Source organism: Lepisma saccharinum, chromosome 5 (assembly GCF_977018435.1).
Source record: "Lepisma saccharinum chromosome 5, izLepSacc3.1, whole genome shotgun sequence".
In the NCBI taxonomy this organism is placed as follows: Eukaryota; Metazoa; Arthropoda; class Insecta; order Zygentoma; family Lepismatidae; genus Lepisma; species Lepisma saccharinum.
Window position 1 is genome coordinate 11,494,291 of NC_139233.1, and position 22,327 is coordinate 11,516,617.

Genomic DNA, 22,327 nt, shown 5'->3' on the forward strand with positions numbered 1-22,327 from the left:
GATTGAATTATAATATGGAAAAATATAAAATCCCAATACATAAAATTGAAGCTCTACCGTACTTGTATTCAGTTTTTCATTTTTTTTTCCAGTGGGAAAAACTCCGGTACAGTTGAACTTTGATTTTATATTTTCCCACCTAATACATTCAGTCTTGATGGTCCCAACATAGTAAAATGCTTTAAATTTTCCTCGATTTTACATTTTCCAGCATTTTAAGTTTTTTAAGCTTGGTCTCCTTAGAAAACGTAAAATCGAGGTTTCACTGTATTAACACTTATTTTTGAAGTTTGTGGTAGTTTTAAAGTGCTTATCCACATCAGAAAAACAATAACTTTCACACTGCAGTTCAATATTGGCTTTGCTAATTCTTTTCGCAGTATATCTAATGTTTACTATGAAATTGTACTATAACCTTACTGTCCAAGGTATGTTTGCACACTCCTGTTCAAATTTGCACATTCTTCAAATGTTCAACCCTGTAATGTGTGCCATGTTAGGTGAACAGGAGTGTACATATGAATGTCCAACCATACAGTAAGCAATTCTGTGGGTGATGGTTTTGGGGGTTGTCCAATAACAGTATAGATGGTGAGAGTAAGAAGGTAAATAATGGGGGGAGTGTATATAGTTTTTTCTTTGGTTTTACTAGTGCAATTTTTATTCTGCCGTCAAACAACGTCAATAACACAAAAGGAGACTAGCAGTCAATTTTTATATTTAAGTATCTAAGTATTCATACACCACAAAATACGGTATTAATATTTATTAAGGGCCCAGGCACCTGACTTCTGTGGTTTACAAACGATTCCGGAATCACAGATTAGTCAGCTTCCGGTGTGAATTTGTTGAGATATTAGACCAAACTTAGTTCTTAGAGGTTATTTCACTGAGTACTTACGTCTTCGATGTAACAACTTAGGTATTCAATTCACTTGGCGATAAACACGCTGAAAAACACTAACGGTGAACACTTAGGGAGAGTTGGGGGGAAAGCACAAATCTTGCTGATACAGAGTTCGACGTCTTCAATCTTCTAATCCTCCTGTCGTTGGTTCATAGTAAACATGTAGCCTCTCTTCTTTAGTAACCTTTTCTCGGTTTCTGGTAGAGATACTACACAGGCCGATAGTTCACTCACAGTTTATTCTTTAGACACTATCTCTCTTTCCGGCTGAGATCATGACCGTTAGTTCACTTACAGTTTTTCACAGCCCACGAAACCAATAACCAACGTAACACGGATCCTAACCGTATCAATGCTTGACTCGGACTGTGTTCTCTGCAACGCACATCAACCGTTCCCCAGAAAAGATGTTAACGTCTCTTGCCACCTTTTTTCCCCAGCGAGGGCGGGTCAACTTTTATAAGGGGTGCGTCAAGATCGGTTACAAGTGAACAAATACATTGCGTAGTTAGTAATTTATTTTTCTTATTGTTCCTTTCATAGCTTTTGATTTTTACTCATGCTTTCCCATTTTTTACATTTCCCGATTTTCATGTATTTGTCCATTCAAAACTTACAATCAGAAGTTGGTTGTGATTGTTACGTACTACTTGCCCTTAAAAATGTTCTTGAAAAGAATTTCACATATGCAGTATATTTAGTTAATTCATTACTGTTCTGTATTTCAGGCTTTCTTAAAGCATCCGAAAGAAACACAACAAGTCTTTCCCCAGAGTTCAGCAGGAGAATTCAAGAAACCACTGTTTCTGGTAGAACGATCTTCGGATGGAGCAATAGTGAGTGAAAGTGGAGATATGGTAAGTACTGAAAGACATTTCTTTATATCTTGCATGTGGATTTACAGTAGATTTTATTATATGCAGTGTGATATATTGAAACAACTCTTACATTCGAAGATAAACTGGTATGTATAATCCTGAAATTATTGTTTTTTTATTGTTTAATATTAGGTTGACAAGAGGATTCTCTTATTGCCTCTTAGACTAAAAACATTTCCTCATTAATGCATAATGATATAAGAAATATTAAAATTTTTGTATTTCATGAAATTACTTTTTTATAAATTTTACTAGAGAGTAGTTAAAAATCTTAGAAGGTTGATAAACCATATTTTCAACATCTGAAGAGAGCTTGAACACTACATGCTCAACAAGTAAAGAATTTATTTTCTTGTGATCACACAAAAATATTTTTTTCAATGGTTTATACTTGAATAGATTCTCACGGGTTATCGAGCAGGTGAGTTGCAGAAAATATTCCAAGCTTTTGAGAGCTAACGTCACTCATCTTCAGGGTTGAAGTTTCAATATATCACTTCAACCCTGAAGATGAGAGTGATGTTAGCTCTCGAAAGCTTGGAATATTTTCCGCAACTCACCTGGTCGATAACCCGAGAGAATCTATTCATCATTCGTCGCCAGGAAAGCTTCAAGTCTTACTTCGTTTTTATACTTATTTGCACAGACATTCTACAAGGACAAATATGTTGAGTTAAAAATGCTAAAACTTGTAAGTTTTCTTTTTATTTTATTACAGTAAAGATTATTTCCATTCTGTATTCAGTGTTATTGAACAATATTGTAGATAACAGTAATAGTAGTGAGCTCAACTCAATACAAGATTGCATACTTAAATAGGACTGACTGACTGAGCTGATGCCAATGTTGGTATCTAAAAGATAATAGTATTTTACATGCAAACCACTCAGAATATTAAAAATATATATCATTTCATTTTTAAATTTAATTTTGCCCACAATCTTGTTACAAGATTATGTTAATTGCATAATTCCCAGGATATTTTTTCTTGGTGAAAATGTTTGTATGCAGTGTTCAAACTAAAAGTCCCTTATACTGATGCATTGATATTGTCATCAGCTCAGCTGTATATTAAAATAACTGATTATGCCCTTGTATTGAAATTACCATGTTTTCTTGAGTACCCAATGTATAATTTTTTTTAAAACTAAAATTGTGGTATAAGTTAAGGGGTCATAGGTGTCCTAATCAGACAAACACAATTTATCCTCAGGCTTCCATGAGAATGGCACCCTCTCATGGGGCATGTTTGATAGAAAATACATTGGATGCTGGAAGATTTTGAGACCCTTCAATTCCTGTTTTTTTTGGGGGGGGGGGAGGAGGGGGGCTGATCAATTGCATGAGGGCCTACTGGGTAACATTGACAAAGAACATATACTCATTGCAACTGGTTTGCATACAGCCGAACAACCCCATGGCAAAATCTGTAGTGGATATGACCTTCAAAGTTCACAACATAGGTCTTCTCTTCAAAATACTCTTTGAATCACCCCTGCAGCCACTTTTCCGGGGGAAGACCCATTTCTAATAATTAATCACAATTCTCCACCACCATTTGTTGCCTTCAATTTCACAACCATTTGGGGGATACATGTAACAGTTAATCAAGTAGAGACTTTCGAGGACAATAATTTTCAGAACTGTAAGGAAATTGCATTATTGTGTTTCCAAGAATTTTTAATTTTGTGTAGAAATGTGCCAATTCAAGACACTTCTAGCAAAGAATATTACTGCCCAAAAATTTAAAGTTGGCTGTAGAGATGGATAATCAGGTTTTTCAGAATAAGAAACCCTGAGAAAGACAACTTTGTTTCTAGTGGCTTCCTTAAGGGGGTTTGAAGATAAGATCTAACATTTTCTACTGTTGAGAAATTTACAAAACAAGAGTCCATAAAATGTAAGATACGCACACATTGACCGGGTTCGAATCCCGGTCGGGCTTGGTTGTTTGTGAATGTCCATTCATCAATTTCATCATTTCATCACTCATCCCCATCTTCGCAAATTAGCCAAGAGGCACAAGACGCGAAGTAAAATAAACTAAATCAAATCAAATCAAACGCACACATTGCAGCTGTAGTTCAAACACAAAATACATAAATACCTTAAGAAAAATATTGTCCATCGCGAGCCACCACTTTCGCCCATCTGTCAGGCAGGTTACGGATTCCGTGGCGAAAGAAGTCCTCATCCTTTGAAGCGATCCAGTCAGAGACCAATTTTTCGATATCTTCTGAAGAAGTGAACTGCTGTCCAATCAAATCGTTATGCATGCAATCGAACAAGTAGTAGTCCGAAGGATCAACGTCTGGTGAATACGGCGGGTGGGGTAAAACTTCCCATCCGGCATTTTCTAAATAGGTTTTTACCGGTTTTGCGACATGTGGGCGAGCGTTATCATGTTGAAAAATAAGTTTATCATGTCTGTTCTCCCATTCTGGTCGTTTCCTGGCCAGAGCTTGCTTCAAACGCATTAATTGTCGTCGATAACGTTCTCCATTAATAGTTTCACCCGGTTGCAGCAGCTCATAGTACACCACACCTTTCATATCCCACCATATGCACAACATAACCTTTGCACAGTGAATATCTCGTTTAGGTTGTGATGGACCTGGTTCACCTGGCTTCACCCAGGCCTTTTTTCGTTTCGGGTTCTCGTAATGGATCCACTTCTCATCGCCAGTAACAATGCGATGTAAAAACCCCTTTCTTTTCTGTCTTTGAAGCAGCAATTCGCAAATGGTTTTTCGTCTTTCAACATCTGTGTCTTTCAATTCATGTGGAACCCAATGTGACATCTTTTGAATCATTCCCATGGCTTTGAGGCATTTGGAAACTGTTGTTTGATCAACGCCTAATGCTTCTGCAAGTTCTTCCTGCATTTGACACGAATCCTGATCGAGCAATGCTCTCAATTCTTCGTCTTCAAATTTTTTTGGCTGTCCAGGTCGCTCTTGGTCTTCCAGGCCGAGATCACCACTTTTAAACCGTGCAAACCACTTCTGACACGTTCGCTCAGCTAGCGCATGGTCACCATACACTTCCACCAAAATACGATGACTTTCGGTAGCACTTTTCTGCATGTTAAAGTAATGAAGCAGAACACCCCGCAAAAATACTTTATCTGGCACGAACTGCACCATGTTCAGTTGACTACAAAATGCTGTTGTTGATGCGTCAATCAACTGCCCTATACTACGAATGATGGGCGCTGACAGGAGTTTTCAACGCATGTGTGGATACACGGAACTGTAGGACGATACACTCGTTACGCCATCTCTTGTCCAGGCGCACAAATTAATTCCTAGACCAAATACATTATTTGTTTGCTTATGAAGTGCACAGCAGTGGGGTGAATAATGTAGGTACTATAGTGGAACCACAAGCAAAACAACTTGCGCAGACCCACAACTCCTGTGCACCGTACTCCCGCGAGGAGGGGAGGGGGAGAGTTGGCCATGCTTCCTTATGCCCGGAGCTGAAGGGAAGAAGGGAAAGCTGCGCTGGGACTTTTCATCCAAGGTTTTTTTTACCTTGTGGTCGATCTATAGCTTACAATTTTCAGAAACGGGGGTGAAACAATGTAGCATATTTAACTATTCTGTATACTACATTGCACTTAATGAACTTGTCTGAAATTTTCACTACTGCATGTGCTATCAGATTCTGTGTATGTTATGTAATATCAATTATGACATTTTATTCCTAAGGACCTAGGATTCTTAGTAACAATTTTTTTTTAAAATCTACATAGTTAAAGGAGTTGAAACAGGTAAATGGATAGTTCTAGGTCTGTTCAACTTGGGTGTGCTTCATTTCCACTGTATATGAGTGAAGCATAATCATTCTTTCTATAACTGATTGGTAGGTACAGTTTGTTTCGTCATCTTCATTTTGAAAAACTGTTATTTTAAAAGAAGCACAGTAATGTGCAAAAAGTGTTCTTTAGTCTCCATAAACACTGTCAAATTATTCTAAAATGACACAATATTTCACATTACAAAGCAGTTATATTACATACAGGCAATATTTCAACCTAGTTTTTTTTGGCACTTTTCCAAGCCAAAATTATCAAGGTACAGGCATTCACTTGGTTAATGAGACAGATGCCTAAGAATTGTCCAATCATAATCTAAATTCATTTCATATTGCAGTTATCCTTTGTTGCCCTTCTGGTGTAATTACAACTATGAGGATGGGCAATGGAGCAACAAGTGAGACACACACGAGCTTAGCTTTTGTAGGATTCAAACCTCGGACCCCTTGCTTTGCGGCACATTATATAATTACCATTCTTCCACAGTGTCCTGCACAAGAATAATCATTTTTCAGGATGTCTACTTGGTATTATTATTATTCCCATCCCCTTCCCATATCTTTGGTAATACTGGAGGGTTTTGCGTTAGTTGTATTAGAATTTATTTGTGTATTACGTCATGTCTATTAGTTTTTGGTGCTAAATTAGATTTGGTCAGTTACTACATATTTCATCTTCCCCAAGCCAGTATTGGAAGATGCACCCTCCATATATCAGATGTTCAGATGACAGATACCAAAGAATTTTTGTCAGAATCAAATAGTTATAAATTCATTCCATTTGTTACTAATAATAAAACTAATAATTTCTTCTCGCTAATCAATGTTTTCACTTGCATGAGAGTATTAATTTTCACACATGAAGGACTTTGTGACAATTACTACTTTGCAAGACATTCTTCACAACAAAGTCACAGACTCCATCAAAACAATTTGCACAGTTAAATTTATTTTTAACAAATTTATTTTAACAGCTGCCTTCCTGATAGAGTAGTGGCTAAAAAGGTCACCTTGTAGTCAAACCTTGGTTGTCTATCATCTAAACACATTGTATTTGCCAACTTTGTAACTTTTAAAATAGATATATATGTATATATTTTTAATTGTTGTACTCTAAATTATGGCTGAGCCTGTACTAATACTGGTGACTCAGTATGTGATGAAGGATTGACAGATATTAAATTTCTGCTGATACTGTTTAAAAAAGTATGAATCCATAGCAATAAGAAATATAAATTTGTAGATGTTCTGTAAATGCCCCGCATGGTTCATTCCTTTCCTTGATTAATGCTTGTGACTAGGAGACCGATAGGTTTTACCTTAGAAAACGAAACTGCAGTCACAAAACCAGGTTTTTATACTCATAACAAAAATGTTGCTCTAAGTTGCAGGCTCTTTGTAGTAATATCAGATCTGTAAAATTATCAGCAATATATATTTATATCTGGACTATTTGGTGCAAGTAGTCTCGGGTTCTATTCCCAGTGGGACTCTCCAAAGTTTTCATTTTGATGCAGCATCATGAGGACAATTAGGAAGCTTAAAACAGTGGTGATGTGGCTCGATGTATTTACCATGTGTCACCCAATGGAAAAAGCTTCTTGGCAGGCCCTGGTCCTTAGAGGTCTGTTGCACCATGGAGTTTTTACTTTATATACTTGGTATCACAGATACTGATTAAGAGTACTTATTAATCAGTTCCATCCCTATAAATCATACTATGTATCTCCCCACTAAATTATTCTAAAGTGTATAGATATCATCTAGAAAATAAAACCTTTTGGTATGAATGTTGCTTATTTTTTGAGGCACAAACAGATTTATCTGTAACTTAATAGATAATGTATATAATAATTGGACATGAAACTAAAATTATTTTAGTAGCTAATATTTCGATACTGTACTTCTTGTTCTAATTTCTTGGATTTGAGAGTATGATCATAAGTATTTTAAAGGCTCAGTTCTACTTATAATAGAAATAGAAATACAATGGAACACAGATTTTATGTTCCTGGATTTTACATTTTTCCACATTATACATTCAACATTAATGGTTCCAACATAGCAAAATGTTATAAAATTTTCGTCTATTTTTACATTTTCCTACATTTTAAGTTATTTTCAGCTTGGTCTCCTAAAAAACATACAATCGAGATTCCACTATATATATGTAAAGTTATGTAATGTCTATTTACTATTACAAATGTTATGATTGTTGACTGTGCAGGCAGGCTTTTACAATGTATTTTTTTAATACAGAAAATTGAAGCAGTATTTATTGTTTTCATTAAATATTAATTTTATATTTATTATACATGTTCTAATTTATTTTAAATTTTCCAGGATGACGACTCCGGGAGCAGCAAATTAATTAATGACATTTGGTCCAGCATTTCGAAGATAGATAACAACTTACCAGAATCTTCCCAACTCCAGGAATTCTCAGTAGAAATGGGCTTTAGCATTGGAGATGAGCCATCAGTCGTGAAGGTTAAATCCAAACCAAACGTGGAGAAAAAGAAAAAGAAGTCGAAAGAATTGAAAAAGAAAAAGTTGAAAGGTGAAAAGAAGAACAAGAAGAAAAACAAAAAGAAAGCCCTTCGGTTGGATAAGAAGTCTGTTAAGTGCAGCACGTTACCCGATAGTGTGTGTGTGAAACCTAGTAAAGTGCAAAAAGACAAGGAGAAGAAGCAGGTTGAGAAGGGAGAGAAAGCAGTTCCGTTGCAACTCAATGACCTACTTTTGCATGCACCACCTTGCGATAAAATGAGTTGCTCGAATTTTGGGCTGGAAAATATAGAGGGGGTAATGGAGGGCTCAGAGATTCTAGTAACAGATTTAATAAAGGAGAAGGATATTACCAGTGATGTTTTAGTTACACAGTTTGTTCACGAGAAGGACATTACAACTGACATTCCACTTGCCAGGCAGATGGGTGATTTTCCTACAGCTCCAATTGAGCATCACTTGCTCTCCCAGGTGAAACTTGAGGCAACCGTATCTTCTGCCTCCTCCCTTGGAGCAAGTTCCAGCGTACAAGCATTAGAGCAAGTAAACGATGTGAATAGTGTAAGTGAAATGCTTATAGACCATAAAAACATTAGAGTGAAAAAGCTGGACTTCAGTGAAATACCGGACACTGTTATAGTTCCCACCAGCAGTAACGATAAGCTATCAATTAAGTGTGAGATGGAAACTAGTCAAAAACCTATCTTTGGAACACCCGAGAACAGTATGGTGGGCACTACAATAGCTAATGAAGCAGCAACAGTATTGAGTGTGTCCATGGTCTCCAGTAATCTGGAAGAAATGAAAGTGGACCCGTTGTGGGTTGAAAGCACTACGGTTCCTTGTAGCAGTGCATCATCGTATGAAATATGTGATTCCTCTGTGCAGAACAGTGTGGCAAATGAAGGATTTAGTGTAAACGACGCCAAGCTGATTCGTATGGGAACAGGGTTGATATCCACAGACATTATGGACTCTGATGCAGAAATGCATACAGAGCTGACTTATCAGAGCTCGGATAATGTACCACCATTTTTCTGCGGAGACCCACTGCTAGGCGAAGCTTGGGATGATCAGAAACCACCTTACTACCAGTTGCCTGAAGGGCAGAACAGAGATGATCTTCTCCTGGACCATGGTCAAAGTGAACATCTGTTGCGACATTCATTGGAGCTGGAAACTTGTCTTGCCATGTTTGAATCCAACACAGGGCATGTTTTTTACGACGTGGGTAGTAGATTTGATGGTGATAAACAGATATTTGATGATCAAGTAGCCTCGTCGTTTATGTCACCGGGAGAGAGGGCATTTTATGATATGGAGAGGAGTGCAACCAGTAATGCTAATGTTACAAATGATGGTGATCGGGAAAGCATAAATGATGATTCAGATTCTGTGGGTTCCAGTTCTCACGAGAACACAAGCTGCGACAGAAGGACAGGTAAGAGGGGATTGGGTAAAATTACCTATCGTGATGCACGTGCTTTTTATGGGAAGTCAAAACAGTGTAATGTGAGGAGTGGTCATTTTACAAGTGTTAAAGAAATTCCTGTCCTTAATCCTTCATTACCTGGATTCAGAGACAGTAGCAAAATTAACAGCCCTGTCAGTGCACCTAGTGTCTGTTCTGACAAAGTTTCACAAAATTCCCTTTCAGACAGTAGTAGGTCCTGTATGAATGTTAACTTAATGAGGCATTGCAATCTGCAGAATACCTCAATTGTTTTCAGTGAACAGTGTGTGCAGGGAGCAGGTCAAAATAGAGCTGGAATGAATTATAACAGGCAATATGGTACAAGCAAAGGGACTGCACAAACCCTTGCAAACAAATCTGGTGAGTTTAAAAATATTAAACAAAGTGAGAACTCAAGTTACATTACACAGTCGGTTTCACCAAAAATAGCTTCATCGTACAGGTATCCACAGACAGTTGGTCTTCCACCACTCAGAGGTGGTAAAAATACCGGCGTGTATGTTCCAGACCTCATTCTCGATGTGCAGAATTCAACAGGAAAATCATCTTTCAGTAAGGATTCAGCAGGCTGGAAAAGACCTGTTTCGAGAGGTATGTTGGTCGAAAGTACGAATAAGATAGAGAAGCCTGCAACTGCAGTCTCAAAGAGTTCAGCAACCGACAGAAACGGCTTGACTCGTGAAGTCTTCACTGCAGGTGTTCCAGTCCCAGCAACAGTTCCTGCCAATACGTATCCTGTAAGTGCATCCAACGATGCGAGGAAGGCCCTTACGGAAATCACCAGCCCTAGGAAGTGCAGTTGCTCACAGTGCAGCAACTACAGTTTGTATGGTGCCGTTCCAGTGTACAGCACATCAAATGGTCTTCATTATAGTCAAGTGCCTCCACACTTCAGTAACTCAGGGACAAACGAGGGTGATAAATTACTGAAGCCAGAAGACGAAGAGCTCTTGAAAAAGATACAGGAATCACTCACGAAGAGTTCCTACGATTTGGAAGCAGATTCATCACTACCATTTAAAAAGAGATTGAAAATGTCAGCAAAAGTAACAGAAAATGAAACGAAGTCCAGTATTGACAACTTGACATCGTATCCACCTACACCAATGATAAGCATTGCAGAGTTGGAAGTAAACAACAATGATTTACTTAAGAAAATGTACAATATGACCAGAAAAGCTGGCAATACAAGTGTAATAGTAAATAATCAATCAAGTGCTGCTAATGCACAAAGTAAGTCTATAAATGTTCAATACTACCAATCTTCCAATGAAAATAATTCCAAGCAAAGTAACGAAAAGAAAACTGAATCACAAAATCAGAATGCAACAAAGCAAGATACTAAGAGTGAGATAAATACTTCATATTCAAACAAAGCAATGCTTCCATCTGAAATTCCTTATATAACAAAGACAGAGGAAATAAGTAAGCCAGTTCCAGTAGTAAATAATTCAGGAAATGAAAAGTTTAACAAACAATACATTCATTCAAATGAAATGCACACTAAAAAGGTAAAGATTAGTAATATTAAAAATAATGAAAAATTTGATACATATAAAAATGGCCAAACATTAAGCAGCAATGCAGAATTTTATGTAAATTATCCAACAGTTGACAGTAAATGTCCTTATCCAAATTTTCCTAACACAGATAATGCTGTTGCACAACATCCAGAAAGAAATGGTTTGGTACCCATAAAAACTGAAATAATGCCAACATTAAAAGAGCTGCTTGAGCATAGTAAAATTAACAATTTAAATCCACAGACTGGCACTAATTTTGACTTTGAAAAACTGCCTGCCTATAAACCAGGGTTTTATGTAGAGAGAAGCGAGGACAATGCTTACTCGGCTAGTAAATATGTAAATGAACTTCAGAACCAAAGTAATTTCAGTGCAGGGCCAAATAGTGGTAGTTGTCTTCAGTGCAGAGACAATAATTGTAAAGGGAACTGTAGAAGAAACAGTGTTTTAGATCTTTCTGTTCAAAGTAGTTTTGAAGTACCAAATTACATTCCACATCAAATTAACTATCAAACCAGAAGTAAAAGCTCAAACCAACCAAAAGAAAGGCGGACTCGAAATACTGTGAAAAGTATCAGTAAGACTGCAAGTGTGATTCAGAGTTCGGGCACGGTCAATGAGTATTTAGACTCCACTGAGAAAAAGAAGCGTAGGAAACGTGTTACCAGATAGCAAATGCTGAAAAATAGGCCATATGAATCTGCAATGTATACTGTTGATGGTTATAATTATTTTTTCATAGGAAAATGAATTAACTATTGATAACAGCTGTGTTAAAAAATATTCAACCAACAAAATTTTCATATTTTACTAGTTAAAGAATTAATGTGCATAATTTTGGGACATTGATAATTTACTGTTTATTAAGTATACTAATTTACAAGGAAATATGTTTTAAGGGAAGCAAAATGAATACATGTGCTTTGTGTTTATCTACCTCAGTTTTTATGCTCAAAAAATCTTTGAGTTTTCAGATATATACCATGCTCATTTGTCTTCATGAAACATATTGTTCATTTATTAACAACAGTATATAATAGGAATATCCTATAAATATAGCATATGCTAATACTAAGGATAATCGTATGAGGAAGTAGAACTACAACATACGTAATGGTCAAGAATTTCAAATTCTCTTTTTGTACAAAACAAAGCTGAAGAGTACTGAGAATTATGACAAGACTGAATTTGGCATGTGAAAAGGTGTAGGTGGAAAAATAAAGATAAATGAAATAAGACTGATAAATACATACATTCTTGTCTGAAGAGAGTGAAAATGTATGCTCGGGACCAGAAATTAAGGAATGAAAGAAAGTTATAAATATCAGTAAGAAAAACAGAACAAACATTTTATTTTTCACAACAATCATCTTTCTGTATGATAGCAGTACTTAGATATCAAGATTGATTGTTCGTTGCTTCGAAGTATGCTATGTTCAAGTGGAGCTGTAAAAATAATTAAATCTCAGTTGCCTTTAATAGTTGTTCAAAAAATATTTACCATTAAAATAATGCTAATTCGTTAAAAATTGAGGCCAGTACCAAATAAAGAACCACAGTTACAGTAACGTAAGCTACAATCAGCTAACAAAAAACAGCTGACGAGACAGTATTCCACAAGCATTCATATGTATCTATTTAGTAAAATGTTATCAAAGAAACAAGTCAAACAACCAGGAAACTTCTATGAGGAAGATAAAATGAAAACACAGCTCTTATGGTTTGTCTAATATGTTTAATGAAATTCCATTTGGTATGAAAGTTACATTTCCAGAAGAAGTGGAATATGGTGCATTTTGTTTTAGATACTGTTCAAGTGTGTTCAGTTTTACTTATTTGATATTTTATCATTTCACATATATTTATGTACATATAGTCCACATGCTTTTATTCTAATGTATATTGTTTACGTGATTCACATAGACCATTTGCAGATCTCATAAAAGCATTTCCAATTAAGAAATAATATGGTGAATGTGTTTCGTGCCTTGGACAAAATGACTTCTATTTCAGGGAAGTGAAAGATATTTTTTTTTGTAGGTAAGACTATTTTTAAACAATTGTCTACGTTTCAATTATATGTAGATATGAAAGTTATACGCCTGTACACATATGTGTTATATATTTGTTAAAGCTTATTTCATGGTGAGAACATTGTTGTGTTTTGATAATATGTGCTGTTGAGTGATATTTGTTAACCATATTTAACATTCTTCGAAGCTATATATATATATATATTAAAAAAAGCATCACACATTAATACAAAAGCATTTGAAAGCAAGCAAACCAGTCATAACATGCTTTTGTACATGGCACATGAAATGAAAAATATTCCTTGATTTTATGTAGAAATTTTTCAGTTTTTAATTTGAAGAATATTCTTAATTAATGCACACACATACATAAATATGTACTATAGAAATAGTAACAGCATATTACAATCATTCAAACATCATTACTATTGATTGAAAACTGAGTGCAAAGAAAAATTACAGGAAGAAATAATGAAAGCAAAGGAATTGCACATAAAAAACTTAACATTTATTAGCAAAAAAATATATTTAATTTTGAAATCGTGGTTGCTACTGGCTTTTAAAACTTTGATAGATAAGTTATGTACGGATGAAAGTAAAAGCATTAAGAATTCCACCAAATGTGGAAACAGAAATTATTTATGAAAAGCATTAACAAATACAACATAATTTAGAATAACAAAAACATGAATGCTATTTATTATAAAAAAAAAATTGAAGTTGGCATAAAATTATAAGCATCATGAAGTTATGTTGCTGCATAAAATTAAACATCTACAACTCTCGACTTAAAAAGGAAATAAATATATTTTGGAGAAATTAACATCTAGCAATTCCATGCAATCAAGGAAGATTTTAGATATAGAAAAATGGAAGTGAATGAAAAATTAAGTAAATGAATCTTAATTGAAAGTACTTCACAGAATAACAGGTAAGAAACTCAGGTACTTATTTCAATTGTGTAGATTTAATGTAAGGTACTGCGTGTATGTATGACTAGATTTCATGTAAGATGCTGTGTATATATATGATCTTTTTTACACATAGGATTATGTTCTTAAGCTCTATTCACTTACTAAACTTAATTGCATTGTAGTGGGAAGCAAATAGTTTGCATGAAAATGGTAAAAATATATTTAAAAGATAGAAAGGAACATCAACCAGTGGATATATAATAAACGTATGAGGATTCATTAGAAGTTAGATGATTAGGGAATGGGAAAATAGCACAATAATGAAATAGTTTTGTTGAAGATTGCAAATACATTTATTAAAACTACTGAGAAAAAGTAATACATAGTGGTGGCTGCCTGATTAGAGTGTGTGGCTCCAATCCCATTCCAGATCCTGGAGATTCCATTAATTCTAAGTGATTTATCTTGTGATTTTAATATCTAAGTGAATAAGTGCATTCTTCCTCCTCTCCTTTCCACTTCTCTGTTCATATCTATTATGAATGGGTAGAATTATCAGTTCATGAGAGATTCATGGATCATTTCTTGTAGCTTCTGCAGCGTAGGGGGTGGAGGAAACATCTAAATAACCACAACTTGGAATCTATCATTCCAAGTCACAGAAAATCTTTTGAAACTGAACATCCACAAATACCCTTTAGGAATCTTTAGAATTTATTTAGGAAGACATACAATAATATTTCTTATCATTCTGAGAAGTTGTGGATCCTGTTTTGAGCAGTCATATGCCACCATCAAGACTCCGAAACATTTGATTTGTATTACTAGGATTTCTCGAAGTAGCTCTTCTGTTCTTCAAATAAGCCAAAGTAAATATGTAAAGGTACATGAAAGCATTTAGTTAAAACAATCGTTGTATATACAGCACCATTTTTAGTCTTCAAATTTTGAAGAATACATAAATTTTGCCAGCAGTATAGCAAGGGAAATTGTAACAATAAGAAACACCATCTCTGTATACCAGAGGAGAGGGATTGTATGTAGGTTTAGAGGGTGAGGAAATGGTTAAGTTCCTCTCTGTGATTGAGAGGTAGACTGAAGACTATGCAGAATGTGATCTATTTTGATCCTTAGGAGATTGTATAGGGTTTCTGTTGTTGAATAGATTTTGATATATCATCGTGGGGCAGGCCTCCCGAGAATTTATATCAAGGTTATTACAAACAATGCAGTAGATTAGGCAGTATGTTTCCTGCTTTATCAAGTTACTAGCTGATAACCTGGCATTGCCCGGGTATTTATTTATTCCAATCTTCTATTAGGCAGGAAAATAATGAATTCTAACTATAGTTTAAATGTCATCGTGAATGTTACCAATTAGCTTAGAGACTTCGAAAACTACAGATTTGACACTAACGTAGGTAATTTTTGAAATTTTATTTTTCAACCTCTCTCACCCCCCCACCCCCCCCAATGCCAATAGGTGATGATCTTGGAGTATGCCAATAGGTGATGATCTTGGAGTTGAATGGCATTCGGAGTGTCACTATTCATCTTAGGGACCCAGAAAACTATGGATTCCACACTAATTATTTTTACGTCACCCCCACCCCCACCCCTAGGGGTGTCTTACCCCCACAGAATGTCCTTCCAGATTGTAAGTCATATGTGGACCAAGTTTGGTTGAAATTGCTCCAAGCGGTCAAAGAGTTATGCCGGAACAAACATACATACATATACACCCACACACACGTCTATTTTTATGTGCTAATATTCTTGTGAAGAAAGTTCCTTCTCATGACTGAAGGCATACTGATCCAAACTCTTCATTGTTTCAAAAAAAATATTCACACTATTTCCATCAAAGTTTGAAGAAGACACAAAGTGCTTTCTTAACCTTTGTAGATTTATAAAGTACATTAAGCTTTGTGATAATGAGTTGCACCATTACTCTAAACTTCCCATAAATTTTCATTAGAAACATTTACAGTTGGTTAATATGTACACCTTCCTTAATATTTCCAAATAATAAACTTGGTTGTGCAGTCTATGGAGACATTGAAATCAAAACTTTTCCTAGCACCTGTACTCAAGAGAGGAAGTCCTAATAAATCAAACAGTAACCTGACATCAAATTTCTATCATCTATTGAAAAAGTTGAGTTTCCCTTTCTTGTAAGATCTTTGCCACATTTTTGGATTCATACTTCTGTGGCTTGAAGGCATACATTTCTCCTGTCCTTTCTCTCACTCTAGGCATGTGAATCCATTAATTTTTGGAGAATGTGGATGGAATTTTGCATTCTCATTCCAGATTTTGTAGATTTCATAAATTCTAAATGATTTATTATTCTGTTTCTTTCATAACTTTAGCAAATTAATTGTGAATCGGTGGTGAATGTGTCAAATGTCTGATCTTCAGCACAATGTAATCTGTTAACTATTAGAAATTAATATTCAGAAAGTATTAAGGAACTGCCTTCAGCTGAGACATCATAATTTTAGCTGAAAAATATTCAAAACTACTGTTTTAGGTCCAAAAAGTTGACCACTGATCAAATTGAACATGACTGTAATATGCTCTATGTTGTAGCTACATTGGTATGAAATTTTCTCCTAAGTAACCTCAGTAAAGAATAAGTGCTTTGAGAAATAAGCATAAATTTTTCATGATATAATCAACTGGCTAATTGTATGAGGTACCAAATTCTCTTTTGTAACTACGTTGTTGGAGTGATAATGTGTATGGACGTACTAACAATTTCCTTACAGGAGTGTGTGCATATTAAATCACAAGCCTTGAATCAGTCGTAAAGCTAGGGGTCAGCACACCAAAGGAAAAATAAACCATCTAATGCCATCAAATATAGATGGTATATTCTTTTCAGAAATTCATTCATGTCCATATGTTGCTGATGTTTAATTCTCATCATTGATGGACATTTGCATACTATTTGAAGAGAACTTCCCTGATGGTGCAGTGGTAGCGTCGTTGCCCTGTAATCACGGGGTCTCGAGTTCGATACCCGGTGCAGGCACATAGTGGTTCAGATTCCACTTTAAACTGTAAGTCCAGTCCCAATTAGCCTTTCTGTGCATAAGGTGGATGGACTCAAAACTAATTGAAGAGTTTTTGGTTACTGTAACATACAAGTATTCATAAGATGTAAAGTAAAAGTAAAGTGCTCCCCTGTGCTTTGCACCATGCCATGAAGGCATATAAGGTGTGTAGTTAGGACCCCACACTTTCTTGATCACGGCTGAAGTTGGGGTGATGTGATCAGCACCATGCTCGTGGCTGCCTTTACCCTCCACAGAATATAATTCATCTAGTATTGTCTGGTTCAATGTAGTCATATTTTCTATTTCTACATTTTTTTTTAAAGAATGTGGAGAAATTCTAAACAAGTGTGTTTGTAAAAAAGGTTGCCTTGAGGGCAGCAGTAGAATTAAATGCCTATAATGCAGAAGTTCCTTTTTCCATTGATGTGCTTTTTATTGTTATTTGCACCTTTTAATATATTATTTTCATGTAATTTGATTGATGAAAGCTTAATTTTAGAAGCTTTGGAGAGTAGTATTTCTATTTTAAAATTGAATTTCTGTACTTGAATAATAAGAAAGCATATTGTTTTGTTTCCATGAAGGTTTAAGAGGAAGGCGGAAAAATATTGGAAAGAAAGCACCGGCAGTTCCAAAACGCATTACAAGGCAAGCAGAACAAGCAAAAAGAAGACTACGTAAATCTAAAGATGCTGGTGTTACAGGTGAGCCATGTTTCTTTACAGTTAATTACTAGCAAGGATATAGGCAATGTACAGTGTGTTTCAACATTCCGCAACCCAAACATATTTACACTGGATTTTCTGCATATAAAGTCCCATGAGATATTTTTCAATATTTAACATCATCCAACTTTCTGACACACCTGGAGAACCTGAAAATTACAGGGAATTAAAAATATATGTATATATATATCAAGGGTAATGTCAAGGAAGCTTCTAATTGATCAATAAGTCCCAGTGAAGCAAATCTAAAGACTAGAATACTTGTGCTATCGGGGCACGCTAGCAGCACAGTTTGGAGTTACACAGTACTAACACCTTGCATAAAATTAAAGGTAATGAAAGTGAAACTAATTACAGAATTTTTGAAAACCTATGAACAAACTTTTATAGACAAAGTACTTTGGCCTACCATAAAACAAATTATAATGGTCAACAGTAGTCTGAATCACTTTCAGAACTTATAGTTGTTGAACTTATAGTTGTTTATTACAAGAACCAGATAAACAAATCAGCAGCCTATTGCAAATAATAAGGGCTATTCTTTCCATTGTTTAATTCACAATATACCCACACCAACATACATGCAAGAATCTCCCAACCTTGAGGAAAATTCATGATTAGTACACAAAGACCACACTTCGCTGGAGTAATGAGTTATTCATGGTGAAATGTAAATACTGCATGAATTAACAATGTTTATTTAACGAGAAAACTGTATCCAAAGAAATCAAATATTAACCTGACCATTCCCAGTGGCTTTGGCCTTCATACTATATCACACTGTGCGACACTTGCTCGGATATGGTTTTCACAAGATTATGAAGTGAATTGAAACAATAAGAAAAGCAGGATTTGTCCACCAGCCGTATTTGCGAAGGAGCGTTCTCGAATGCATTAGTAAACTATAGAAGGAGCAGGGGTGTTGAAGCGTTCCAAGGGAGTGAGAGAGGCAGGAGGCATCGTCAGTCGTGTTCGTTCGATGGAAAACCTCTTGTCATGTGATGCCTCTCTCACTCCCTCTTATCATCGCAGAAGAAACGGGAGGTGGTTTTATGAAACGATAACATTTATCCAACATCCCCAGTTCTTTTCTATTTTCATTTATTTTTTTATGTTTCAATGCAAGAGGTTCCCTCTGGTGCTACTCTGTTGCTTTTGAGGTGCATTGTGCAGGCAGGAAGTTCGCATCGCTTCCATGCAACAGAGTAGCACCAGAGGGAACCTCTTGCATTGAAACATAAAAAAATAAATGAAAATAGAAAAGAACTGGGGGTGTTGTGAAAACCATGTCCGAGCAAGTGTTGCTATTTTTTCTTTACAGAGTGTAGTGTATTTCCCTAAAAAAATTATCATTGTTTGTTACGAGATAATAATAAAAGATAATATTGTTACATCCCAAAGTATACAGAATTGTATGAGCAGAATAATTTATTGTTCTTCTGTCTGAAGTGATTGCTCAAGAATACGAATACGTATGAAACTTATTCAGGTAATTGCTGTATTATTTCATAGTAATCAGCATACTAAGTTTGTCAATTTTGTTAATGACCATTTACACCTTTCTACTCCTTAATCCTCTTCTGTTGCATTCAAATTTGCCAGAAGATTCCACCACGAAGAAAGAAAGTGAAGGTTAAACACAATCTGACGTCATCCTCTGCTTTTCTCACAGAAATGATGATTCACCAGATATGGTAAACTGAATTTCCAAACTCGTATGTTCGTCAGTAACACTTACGTGTTTTTTAGCACCACGAAGTCTTATTATTGCAACTGGTACCGAAATTTAAAATTCAGAGTACGACGAATAGATGCAGTTCATAACGATATCAATATGCCGAAAATTGCATACAACTTCAATGGAGGACTTGACGTAACCAGTACCACACTCCTTACCTTGTTGTGGACGTCACGGTCAGTCTGTAATTACCTCAATGCGTAACACTTTTTTCTAGCCTGTGCATACTCTCAATGTTTCTGGAGATAACAAAACATTCCAAGAACACAACTGCTACTGGGTGTTGTATATTAGGATGCACTTGATTTTTAGGGCTGAGCCGATACCGATGCTATCTGCCGACACCAGGGGTATCGGTAAGTATCGGGTCAATTTCTTTCGCTGATACCAAAGGTTAATTGATTGATTTGCTTTATTTTACTTTGCTTTTTGTGCCACTTTTGGCTCATTTACGAAGATGGAAATGAGTGATGATATGATGAAATTGATGAATGTACACTGACAATCATCCATGCCCAGGCCGGGATTCAAACTCGGGACCCCTGGCGCATAGCGCGATGTACTAACCACTCTGCCACGGGGACTGGCGATGATACCAAAGATTTTGAGTGGCTAAAGCGGCCAAGAGAAACCACTGATTTGTCAAGATTTGTCCTTTTCAAAAGTTCGTTCACCCTTCCTTGTGACAGCTTGGGTCCCGCACAAGAATTCCATGTACATTTCTGAAAATGATGCACCCTCTGAGAAGCAGATAACAAGATCAAAGGCAGGGCTAAAACGAAAGCACTGCACCCAAAAGTGACATCGAAGGCATGCAACTGCCTGGTGGTCAACACTATGTGGAAATAAAAGAAACCATTCATTGTCAATTCTTGCTCGTAAACTCATGGGTTAACCACTTGCCTGATTAACCCAAGTTAACTCTGAATTTGTTTTAGCTTTACATATTATTTACCCGAGTTATCTCGTTAAAATTGTACAACTACAGTGCACTTTTCTGCCTACCCGGACAGTCTCGTTTGAGACTTAATAGGTGTTAATTCCCATTTTGGCCACTAGGTGGAAGGTGTAGATAGCTTGTCGAGGTACTGCTGCCATCTACCGGATTCCCGTGACACTACGTAGTTGTCGCCTTTCCAGTGATGCGAGAGGAAAGAAGATAGTCGTGAGTCGATACTATTTCCCACATTGCGATGTTGTACTCTGTGTTAGCTCATGCTTTCAGGTTTTATCTCACTGTGGGTAACATTTGATGTGAGACAGTATGTGTGATAGTCTGTAAACTTGGACAGCATTAAAATGTGAAGACATTTTATTTTCGACAGTTTATATGATATTTTTAAACATTTTTAGTACTTTCCTTATTAACCCGAGTTAACTCGTACATATAATTATGGAGGATTTTTGAATAGTTTTGTGACCTTATTTGACCCCAAAAATAGAATTTCGTTACTGTTCCTTAATTGTCGATATTGGTACATTACAAACATGCAATAAAAAAATGTGTAAAATATGGACCATTTTTGGGAAAATAATGTGTCAGGCAAGTGGTTAAGAACGTGACATTTTCAAAACCAGCATTATTATAAGGCTATACTTATTCTGGAGTTCCTGGGAAAGGAATGAATGTCGCTGTGGGAGGGAGGGAGGGTTGTGGATTTTCTTCTTGTGCTCTTACCCTTCCGTGTGACTGCTGCCCGATGCCAACACTGCAGTGACTTGTTTTCGTTGCAAATGACAGAGAATAATGGACAGCAGGTCATATACAGAGCTGCCAGATGAAGTTTAAATATATATGTGTATTTGTGTATATTTTTACGTCTTTTTATCCAAACGATAAGAATGTTGTTTACATTTGTATTTATTTTGCATTCCTTGTGCAAGTTGTACACTATACACACTAGATACATTTTATTTTACACACTATAATTTTCTCTGTCAGGGACACTTATAATAATACACCGATTTTTTCGGTATATCTGCACCACTTTAACAATGCTTCCAACATTTCAAAAACTTTTCTTTTTTTCCATCCACTGGGGGTAGAAAGAAGTTCACATAAAATGTCACAGGACATTTTAAGTGATATAATGTTATATGAGAATAATTTGGAGTATTTGATATCATTAATACTAATGTGGTGTGATGAGTTTTGTGACTCGGTAACTAGCCTTTGTTATTTTACTGGAATTATACAAGTATCGGTATCGACATCGGTAGGAATCTTTTAAGGTATCTGAATCGGTATCTGCAAATTGTGGTATCGGCTCACCCCTATTAATTTTTGTAACCCACTGCTGAACTTGTTTTTTCTACCCCTTCCTTTTCCTTTTCGCGGCAAGCATGGTTCAGCAATCAATGCTCGGAAGAGTAGGCTGATTCTGTTACGAGTCAACCCCCTATTCTTTAAACTTTTTGCTTAAATTTAGCAATGCACAAGCATAATTTTGAAGAATATACAAACAATGGCCAAAAGTGCACAGTGCTGCATCCTGCATGGATTAAATACTACAAAATTACTATTCTGTGCCGAATTCTGGCACAAATAGTTTTCTTAATTAGACCCCAGAACGAGCATAATATCTCCCACACCACTTGTGTGCTCCTAACAACACAACACATGTGCAGTCGCAACAAACATTAACACTACTGCATCAGGGCTAATGACGGTTTCATCATAGTGCTTTCTGAGAATAATTACAACTAATAAGTACTAATAATTACAAGTTCAGTAACGCTCTACACA

At 36.0% G+C, this 22,327-nt stretch overlaps 1 protein-coding gene across 6 annotated transcripts in view; it reads left to right on the forward strand.

Annotated features, from left to right (window-relative positions):
- LOC145987657 (uncharacterized) overlaps window positions 1-22,327 on the forward strand; it is a 154,053-nt gene that overhangs the window by 102,932 nt on the left and 28,794 nt on the right. For 5 of the 6 annotated variants that reach the window (XM_083122164.1, XM_083122165.1, XM_083122167.1 and 2 more), the window contains exons 11-13: window positions 1,636-1,764; window positions 7,948-9,553; window positions 17,703-17,822. In XM_083122164.1, the coding sequence (XP_082978290.1) occupies window positions 1,636-1,764; window positions 7,948-9,553; window positions 17,703-17,822 (1,855 nt within the window). Of the gene's footprint in view, window positions 1-1,635; window positions 1,765-7,947; window positions 13,796-17,702; window positions 17,823-22,327 lie in introns of those variants that run through there. The other variant, XM_083122163.1, reaches the window with a different exon arrangement.